The sequence below is a fragment of the Orycteropus afer genome, unplaced genomic scaffold (assembly GCF_000298275.1).
Source record: "Orycteropus afer afer isolate SDZICR_OR568_19922 unplaced genomic scaffold, OryAfe1.0 scaffold00001, whole genome shotgun sequence".
Classification (NCBI taxonomy): domain Eukaryota; kingdom Metazoa; phylum Chordata; class Mammalia; order Tubulidentata; family Orycteropodidae; genus Orycteropus; species Orycteropus afer.
In genome coordinates this window covers 15,304,047-15,314,872 of record NW_006921588.1, presented here as the reverse complement: position 1 = coordinate 15,314,872, position 10,826 = coordinate 15,304,047, and the positions used below count along the sequence as shown (strand labels likewise).

Below are 10,826 nucleotides of genomic sequence, written 5' to 3'. Positions count from 1 at the left end.
CATTGTGGTAAACTGTGGTCAATGACATGAGACAAAGTATATGTGAACTGCTGTATGGAAAGTGAATTTGCTCTGTAAATCTTCACCCAAATAAAAATAAATACATTTAAAAAAAAAGAAAAAGAAAAAAAAGATCAAAAGGGCAGCATTTGCCCAGGAATAAAGCTCAGAAGGCAGGAAGGGACAGGAAAGAAGGACGAACTGAGATGGTAAACACAGGGTGGAAGTGGGAAGAGTGTTGTTACACTGCGGAGACTGCAATCAAAGTCACAAAGCAAAACGTGTATGAATTGTTAAATGGAAAACTAATTTGCTCTGTAGACTTTCTCCAAAATACAATAATAAGTTAAAAAAAAAAAAAAAAGAAGTTGCCAGAGTCTACTGTGCAGGGACCGGACGGCACGATGGGAAGGAGTGTGAGAAGAGTCAGGGGTCCGATCTGGAATTTGAAAGCTTGTTTTCAGCATTATTGATAATGGCTATTCTGATACTCATTGCTCACCTCCTAAACCAAATAGGCAGGTTAATGTGAATAAGCAGATATGTTAGAAATAACTATAGCCGGCATCGTATCTGATTTCTTTCGTGGCTGGTTACAGAAGATTTGTTCAACTCTTGAATCAAATGGTCAGCCAAAAAAGCATCATAGTGAAATAAAAGATACATATAAAAAAATAAATTTAAAAAGTCACCCACCTGAATCTCTAACCCTTAAGTGTTACATTCTCAAGGCAACACAAAAGCCACATGCAAAGGCTAAAAAACAGGAGCTCTTGTACCAAATACGGTCTGCCACCATTGTATTGGCCCATCTTCATTCCCATTTTGCCCCTATCCACTGACACACACATTTGCAGCTATTGTGGCATAAACAGAACAGCATTCCTTTGGAAAAGATAACTCAACCTTCTCAATGTGGAATAGGCAAACTCTACATATCCCAAAGGGCATGTATGTTTTATAAAAAAGGAAACCAGAGGGGAGGGGGATGGAAAGGATAAGATGAGGATTTAAGACAGAAAGCGGAGACACACACAACGGTACCTTGCGCAGCCAGCTCCTTCCACCTCTCTTTATTCTGCTGAATGATGTCCACCAGGTTGCTTTTGAAGCTCTTGAGGTCCACAGCTGTAAGGGAGTAGTCTGGGGAGTCCGGCCCATCACTCACGCTGCTCTTCACATTCGATTGTTTCAGCGCATCAGCAACTTTCAATCCTCCGATGGAGCTCGCACTGCTAATAACAAAAGCAAGGAAGGAAGTAACAAACAAAAACACCAAAGTCAGGAAACAGAGCGAGAGAGCAGTTGCACCTGAAAACCCACAAACCGCAGGACTCCCTGAACAGCAGAGGTCTTATTGGATGGGCCAAGTCATGACGAGAGCAGGGATTTTAGAGCTGTGCAAACCTGAGGTGAGCGGACTGAGTGGGCTGTCCACGGGTGCATGTCACAAAAGGCCATCAGCATTCTGGAGCCCCTAGTGGAGTACTGGCATCTGCCCTTTCCTCCGCCAAGCAATCTCCAGGCTAAAACCCGATCTCTCTCAAGTGGAACATTGAGTCAATTTCCTCATTACAGCTGCGTTTAGGGAACTTGTTACGGTGCCATTATGAAAAGTTGGACCAACAGAGGGGCAAAAATTTAGCATAATTTTTTCTCTAACTGGAAATTTTAAATAATATCCCTTACCAAATTTATCAGTGAAAAAATCCAGTTGAAGTATTGTAAGTAGGCTGTTTGTTTAATGGACTTTCCCATTACAGGCTGTATTCATTCATCAAAGATAAAGATGAAGATTTGTTATATTCATCTAAGCTAAAAGCTAACTTCAATACAGGCATCTCACTTGACATACAGGTGGGCTGTGACTGCATGTTTTATAAATAACTACCAGATGTGTTCTCATACCCAGAACACAATACATAATCTCCCAATGAAAATTTAATTTTTCCCCTGAATATTAAAATGCTACTTTCTTAAACATCTTGTTGTTTCGTTAAGTGCTGGCAAGTCGGCTTCAACTCATAGTGACCCCACGTACAACAGAACGAAACTGCCCAGTCCTGCACCAGCCCCACGATCCTTGCTATACCTGAGCCCATCGTTGCAGCCACTGTGTCAATCCATGTCATTGAGGGCCTTCCCTTTTTTCGCTGACCCTCCACTTTACCAAGGATGATATCCTTCTCCAGGAAATGGCCCCTTCTGACAAGACCAAAGTAGGTGAGACAAACTCTGGAAACATTCTCGCTTCCAAGGAACATTGCAGCTGCACTTCTTCCAGGACAGATTTGTTAGTTCTTTTGGCTGTTCGTAGTACCTGTATTATTCTTCACCAAGACCATAAATCAAAAGCATCAACTCTTCTTTGAACTTCCTTATTCATTGTCCAGCTTTCACATGCTTAGGAGGCTATTGGAAATACCATGGCTTGAGTGAGGCATACCTTAGTCTTCAAAGAGATATCTTTGTTCTTCAGCACTTTAAGGGGTGTTTTACAGCAGATTTGCCCAGTGCAATTACATTGTTTGATTTCTTGATGCTGCTTCAATTGGTGTTGGTTGTGGAAACAGGTAATACGGAATCTTTAACAACTTCAGTCTTATCACTACTTATCATGATGCTGCTTATTGGTCCAGTTGTGAGGATTTTCATTTTATGTTGAGGTGTAATTCATACTGCAGACTGTAGTCTTTAATCTTCGTCAGGAAGTGGTTCAAATTACCCTCACTTTCAGCAAGCTGGGTTCTGTCGGCTGCATATCACAGGCTGTTAATGGGCCCTCCTCCAATCCTGATGCCACATTCTTCTTCATATAGTCATTTGAACAGAAGGGGATACTGCATCGGTTTTTAAAAAAACTCGTTGGTACTTTGGTATTTTTTGCGATGGACAATTATTTCCAGAGGCAGATGCAATATCATGTGTGGCCACTAGATGGCAATGCTAATTAATAATTCTCTGAACATTTCATTCCAGGATTTAAGAAATATTAAACATAATCAGAAGGCAAAGGCTATTAAACATCTCAGAAGTAAAATAATCACAAAAAAAATATCAAACCTGATTGTCCTAAGGGAAGAATTTTCGGCTTTTGAGGCTTCCTCTATAAGAGGAATAACAATTTTCTCGGTTGAGTCTGTCAGCAGAGAAAATGTTGGCTCTACTATGAAATCAATGAAACCTATAAAAGCAAGAAAAGATAAATTTAAGTGTTAGAATTTCTTGAATTCTAAACTCAGTAATAGTGAAGAGATTATGACACTTGTGGGAGAGCAAGGATCAAATTACCCCTTGATTGATTATATATATGAAATAACAATCATTAGAAATGATAGCTTAACCGTTACAAAACAGTCTTCAAGCATGGAAGTGATCAACTTAAACTTGTTATCGCAAGTATATTGGTTTTGCCGTTTAGCCTTCAGCCTGGTATTATCAATGACGACAAATTCAGATCTAATGAGAATGGATGTAATTTTCCCCTCACAATGAGAGGGATCATTACCCTTTCTAAAAGATCTTCACTTGCTTGTTGAATTTTCTTATCGACCAACAAGAAATAATCAAAATGCCAAAGAAACTAAGTGGTTGAAGTGTTGCTTGGACCACGGGAAAGCAATCACTGTTTTTTTTTTTCCCTCTGGTTGTACTAATCAGAGCCTTTTGGCAGAGGGTTAATATTTCAAATTGCTATTTATTATTCTCTGGATGTCAAGTGTTAGTTTGCAGTGTGTGGGCATATTCTGTCAAACCAGCAAAGAGAACAGTAACATCTCTGGGTGACAGCATTTATCCCACCACTTTAAGATGTCAGGATTCAATAAAAAGACTTTTACATTTAAAGTATTCATCAAAATACATGATGACATGCAGACAGAATGGGGAATTGTCCTCCAGGAAGCACTTACAGCCAGTGTTTAGGTGGAAGAGAACACTACCCACACCCAAGCTCTGTGTGTATTTTACCACCCCCACAACCAAGTGCAGGTGTAGTGCTTACAATCAAGTGCTCGTTGCCTTAGAAACCTATGGGAGCATGGGCTAACATCTCAATATAAGGAAATAACTGGAGGGAGGCTTTGTAAGTGAAAGTGTGCTGGCAAATGCACAATGGTTTTCCATCCATCATATGCCCCGATGAAATTAATTCACATTTCAGGTAATGATATGAATCATAGCATATATTTAGATCCATTTTTAATTAAAAAAAAAACTTAATAGTTTTATGTTTTAAGTAATGTCTTCAAGTCAAACAACGTTAACTGGCTACTCAGGATTCTATTTCAAATCCCAACTATAGTTTAAATATGTAGACTGTCAAATAGGGCATCTCTATTAACATAGCAGCAATTTATATTATAGCAGCAAGTCTCACACACTTAGATCTCTATTATCCCGCCAGATGAGGTGCTCAGCCTAACATCTTCGTGCCTGCTAATCAATGAAAGGGACTGTTACGTTCTCTGGAAAAGCAGCTGTTGGAACTGGGCTGGGAAGGGGGAAAGGTCTGAGCAAGAAAGCTTCTGGAAGCTGAGGGCTGCTTTGTAGTGCTGGTGTTGGATCACACCTATGCGGGTAACATGACGACACTCTGTTTATGTATCATATAGTTCAGTCATGAAGATACTGGTGGAGGGTGTTAACTGTTACATACATCTGAACTATGCAGCATAGCAAAAATATGTTTTCATAATGGACTCGGCTTGGAGTCCCCAACACAAATATGGATGACAGGAGTTAATATGGCCAGGAGCAATATAATTTTATAAATTTTCTTTTGTTGTCGCATCTATTCAAATGATAAAATTTTCTAAAAGAACATGAAGTAGTACATTGACTATACTATGCAAAATTAGTTATAATAGGCACATAAATATTTTCATCAAATTGTCCTATAGCCAAAGGAATACATTTAGAAAACAATAGCCAGCAAGAAAACAACAAAAATAATCCTGTCTCTTGAGCAAAAAGAGCAGTGTATGGCCATGACACCCTGTGCACACCCGATTCCATTTCGTCTCGAAAGCTTGGTAGTACTTGGATGGGAAAACAAAAAGAACAATTACATTAACTAAGACTATGTTATTGAACTTATTTTGTGAGCATATATTTCAATAATTCTCATCAGCTAGCACCCTGTAAGAAAATTCTAAAGATCAAAATTATAAATAGGAACTGAAATGAGGTTTTCATGGACATTACCCCTCTGAACAACATTGTGTATACATTTGAAAACTGAAAAGCACACAGTCACTTTCCACAACCACCAATCTTCCACATTACCTATTTGTGACTGGGCCACCATCGTCGACTTCCGGTCACAAAGTGGGGAAAAAGGAAGCCCTAATTCAGCTTCTTTATCTCCCTGGGGAAAGGAATGCTCATTAATACAGACTTGAATTGGAGAAGCTCAGACAACACACAGCCTAAACAAGTTGCATCTTTCATTTCTTACTTGGCACACTTTACTTTTTTTTTTTACAACACCAAAAGCTATAATCTAAGTATAGAATTTTATTCTCCCAGTCTCCTTTTGGGAACACATTGAAGGCAAAAAGAAAGCAACCAACCACGTCCAGGTTTAACATCTTGAGACTCTGCTTAGGTATCACAACCTCCTGATGGTAAATAAACCCCCCTTTATTCTTTGGAATTTTCTAATGTCTTTATAAAATTAGTCACCTCAGTGTGCTATTTAGCATGTGATTAACAATCCAGCTCATAGATCTTTCTGTTCTTATTTTCTGTTTATGCTAAATAGTTAAACAAATCTTCAGTATCAAGTGTTTTCATTAGGCTGTTTTTTTGGTATTAAAAGTATATGAACACTTTGTGGAACATCTTTCTACTCATTACCCAAGCTTTATTGCCTTTCTAGCAGCAGGTTATGAGTAATCTACTCAGCAGCATTATATTCTGTGTGCATTTTGTTTTAATGCATTCTTCTCGGAGAAAACTGGAATGCCAATAATTATTATTATTTGATCTCATCTGAAGTAGATTAGTTGAGCACATATGTTAAAGAATTCTATTTGTGTTTGGGTTTAACCTCATAAGAACTAATTCGATTCCTATCTCATAAAGCAAAAGTGACTCATCTGGGGTAAGCTTTATTATCACAAGGTTGATCAAACATGTTTTTTTTTTTTTTTTTTTCTTTGCATTCAAAGGGATGGAAGCTCTGGTGATGTTGTGCCTAAGGCATTTGACTGCTAACCAGAAGGTTGGAGGTTCAAACCTACTAGCCACTCCTCGGAAGTAAGATTGGGCAACCACCTTAAGTAAGATTGGAAATACCACCTTGGAAAACCAAGGAGGGGTTGATGTCAATAATTATTATTATTTTATCTTATCTGAAGTAGATTACGGTATGGTATGGTACTCACTGCCATGGAGTTGGATCCGACACATAGTGACCCCTCCTTGGGTTTCCGAGGCAGTATCACTACGGAAGTAGATTGCCCAACCTTCCTTCCCAGAAGTGGTTGGGGGCGGTTGAACCACCAGCCTTCTGGTTAGCAGTCAAGTGCCTTAGGCATTATGCCACCAGAGCTCCATGAAGTAGATTAGTCAAGCACATATGGTAAAGAATTCTATTTGCATTTGGGGTTAACCTCTTAAGAACTAATTAGATTTCCATCTCATAAAGCAAAAGTGGCTGCTCTGGGGTAAGCTTTATTATCACAAGGCTGATCAAACATGGTTTTTTCCTTTGCATTCAAGGGGATGGACTCAACAAAGAAAGGAGAGAGAATACTTCTCCTCCTCCTGTTCATTTCAACTGTCTGGACATTTGAAAGAAGCCTTTGGGCTCCATTTTCTTCTCAGCAACCTTCATGCTGTATATCGGCCTTACCTAAGACCACAACCTAGGGCACGTGGTCAGGTTCCAGGGGGCAAAAGTGAGGGCCTTCACTTTTGCTTTGTGGGGTAGCTCAGGTAAAGGCCCGCTCAATGGCCTCATAGTTCCTTTCACTCTGCTTCCTCTAATATACTTTTATCAGATCCATTGTAACATCATGTCAATACGTGATCTTTAAAGTTTTTATTAAAAAAATTTTCTGGTGCATTACTCCTCAGTTATGCTTCTGATTATGAGGGTTACAGAAAGAAGGTTTGAAATCAGAATTGTTCTAAAAGATCTAGAGATAGTCACAAAAGAAACAGACAAAGAAACTACAAACAGCAATCTTCTACTATATCATGGTTTGGGAGAGAAAATGGAGAACAAAAATTTCTTCAGCGTCTCTCAGCCTTCAATTCCTTAGAGAATAATATCAATTCCATTTGGAATGAATATTTATACCTGGCTTAAGGGACAAACAGAAGGATGTTATTAGGGCCATTATCCTTTGAGTCAGACACTCAGGTTTGAATCACTGCTGCTCAGTGGTCTATATCTACTTCTTCAGGCCTATCCCAGCCTTTGCTGACATACATTCTCCTCAACTACTACCTAACTTTTCAATCTCAGTTTTCTCATCTTAGAAATAAAGATTTAGTATCTGCATAATAGGATTTTCCTGAGGTTAGTTTAATTTCGGTGAAGCTTAAGGACAGTTAGCCAATAATAACTATAATACATAACAACAATAACACAGAGCTGCATATTATTTATGACGTCTAATGCATATCTTGGAAGCTCTGGTGGTGTAGTGCCTAAGGCATTTGACTGCTAACCAGAAGGCTGGAGGTTCAAACCCACCAACCACCCCTCAGAGGGAAGGTTGGACAATCTACTTCCATAGAGATACCACCTAGGAAACCCAAGGAGGGGTCGCTATGAGTTGGATCTGACTTGAAGGCAGTGTGAGGAGAAGAATGCATATCTTAGGAGCTCTGGTGGTGCAGTAATTAAAGCATTTAGCTGCTCACCAAAAGGTTGACTTCTCAAACCCAGCAGCAGCTCCATGGGAGAAAGATGTGGCAGTCTGCTTCTATAAAGATTTATAAGGGAGGAAACCTTATGAGGCAGTTCTACTCTGTTCTGAAGGGTTGCTGTGAGTCGGGATTGACTTAATGGCAATGGGTTTGGTGTTTTGGGGTCACGCATACCTTAGGAGGAAGGGCCTGGAAGTCTACTTCCAAATATCAGCAATGGACGCTAGGGCTCACAACAGTCTGACCTGTACCCGATCATGGGGATGGCACAGCCCCAGGCAGTATTTTGTTCCATTGTGCATGGGTCGCTGTGAGTCTGACTGACCCAATGACAGCCAAAACACCAAAGCAAGCTCATTGCTGTTGAGTCAATTCCAACTCACGGCAATCCTGTGTGTTAGTAGAATTGAGCTCCATAGGGTTTTCACGGCTATAATATTAAGAGAACCAGATCACTTGGTCTTTCTTCTGCAGATGGGCCACCCAAGGACCTTCAAAACTGCAGTAAACTCAGTTAACCCTTTCACGACCAAATTATTTTCTGCTTTGATTTTTTTTGTTGATACCCTGTGTTTTCAGTACAGAAGGCATGCTGAAATCAAGGAAAAAGAAATTCTTGAGGTAATATGGATTTTGATACAATTATGTGAGATGTATATGTTCTAAGTGGAGTCTACTGGTAGATTGGCGGGGTGAGGTCCATGTCTTCAGATTCACACAGTTATACAGATCCCCAGCAGGCAGTGGTATGGACTGGAGAGGTTGACAATGTTGGTGGGCAATATAGGCCCCACAAGTCACAAAGGGGTTAATTAACCAACATCACTCAAGTGTGCCTCTCAGTGAGTGGCTGTACTCCTGAGGCTGAGTCTACCAGCAAGGAGGTTGAGAATGTGGTCCCATCAACACGGAAACCAGGCAGCTGCCTGTGCTCAAGTCTGATAGCTTATGCCTGTTTTAGCAATTGCCTTGGAGGTAGTTGAGATTTCTTCTTTAAAAGGCTGTGACAAGGAACTAGTAATTGTTTTCCAATAGTGTGAAATGCTCTGATAGCTGTCAACAAGGTGTCAAATCTAGTAACTTACAGGATTTGATTTTTACATTTGATTTGAAGCCAAATCTGTTTCTACAGTTTTAAAGAAAAGAAGTTAAGAGAATGCAGAACAGAAATATTGGGAAACCTCCGGAATACAAACTAATGTTAATCACGGGAGCTACAATAAATAACAGGCAAGAAGCCCCTGACCATAGGCTTGGTTGTTCTTAATTACCATCAAGTGGATTCCCACTCAGGGCGACCCCATGAGTGTAGAGTAGAACTCCAAAAAATTAAAACTCACTGCTGTTGAGCCAATTCTGACTCATAGCGACCCCTCCTTGGGTTTCTGAGGCGGTAACTCTGTGGCAGTAGATTGCCCAATCTTCCTGCTGAGGAGTGGCTGGTGGGTTTGAACTGCCAGCCTCCTGCTCCATAGAATTTTCAAGGCTGTGACCTTTTGGAAGCAGATTGCCAGGACTGACTTCCTAGACCTTCTGGCTAGTCATCAAGCACTTAACCATTTGTACCATTTAGGGACTGACCATAGGCTTAGGGCCACCATAAGGTCAAGGGTACACCTTGACCAACCATTCATTCTATATGGGAATTATTTGTAGAAGAAGGAATGATGTACTATTTTAAATTGTGTACAACTTATTTGAGGAATTTAGGCTATCTAATTACCTTCCTTCCTTCCAATTCTTAGAAAGCTAAACAAATTGTTTAAATGTTTAATGATTGTTATAGCTAACACATTTAGACTCAGTCAAATTTATGGTTTCATTTGATTATACTTTTTGTAAGTATTATAAATATTTTATAAAACATGAGTACCCCTTGTATAAGCAATTTGTGATGCACTTTTACATCTCCTAAAACTACAGACTTAAGTTTTACATTTTTAGGTTATTACCCTAGCTTTTAGCTACAATTTCTTTACCTTTATGAAACACTTTTTGTTGTATCTATGACTTTTTGATGTTAGATTCCTGGTTGATATTTAACCAAATGAATTTTATTACTAAGGGAAATAACAATCAATTTTCAAATAACACACTTCTATTACTTCTAGGAGTCCTGATGACACAATGATTAACCACTCGGCTGATAACCAAAAGGTTGATGGTCCATATCTACCCAGGAGCTCTGCAGAGCAAAGACTGGGCAATCTACTTCTGTTAAGTTTTACAGCCAAAAAACCCCCGATAGGGCACTTACTTGGCCACATAGGATCTCTGAGTCCGAATAGACTCAAGGAAGGGCACCCTACAGCAACAACTACACACTACTTCTGGCAGTCTTAAAGAAACTAGAAGGGACTGACTGCATATAATTTAAAGTAAAGTACCTATTTTGATAACCCTTCCAAAATGACTTTCTTTTCCAATTATTTGTTTCTCCTTGACTAATGCTTTCCTTCATCCATTGAGATGATGACTTTTTTCTTTTTCTGCTAATATGGTGAATTACATTAACTTATTTTTGAGTATTAAATCCACTCAGGTCATGATATTGTTGTTGTTGTTATGTACTATCAAGTCAGACCCAACTCACAGCGAACCTTCCTTGGGTTTCCAAGGCAGTATCATTACAGAAGTAGATTGCCCCATCTTCCTTCTGAGGAGTGGCTGGTGGGTTCAAACCACCAGCCTTCTGGTTAGCAGTCAAGTGCCTTAGCCACTACAGTACTCTTTTAACCTATCACTGCATTTGCTAATATTTCAAGGATTTTTCCTTCTAGGTTCATGAGTGAGACAAATACATGATTTTTTCTTTTTTTAATTATTATAGGAAAGCATGATACATTTCCTCATCCTCTGTTTTGAGAAAGAATTTGTACAAAAGTAGTAATATTTATTCCTGAAATGTTAGAGAGTTCACCTGTGAAGCCATCTGAACTTGT

General features: G+C 39.4%; 1 protein-coding gene across 1 annotated transcript in view; it reads right to left on the bottom strand.

The window, feature by feature from the left end:
• The window catches only part of PDE1A (phosphodiesterase 1A), a 445,904-nt gene that overhangs the window by 5,103 nt on the left and 429,975 nt on the right, over nucleotides 1-10,826 (bottom strand). Inside the window, exons 11-13 of the mRNA XM_042780836.1 lie at nucleotides 5,287-5,368; nucleotides 3,064-3,184; nucleotides 1,045-1,232 (exon numbers count right to left, since the gene is read on the bottom strand). Coding sequence (XP_042636770.1) covers nucleotides 1,045-1,232; nucleotides 3,064-3,184; nucleotides 5,287-5,368 — 391 coding nt within the window. The remainder of the gene's footprint in view (nucleotides 1-1,044; nucleotides 1,233-3,063; nucleotides 3,185-5,286; nucleotides 5,369-10,826) is intronic.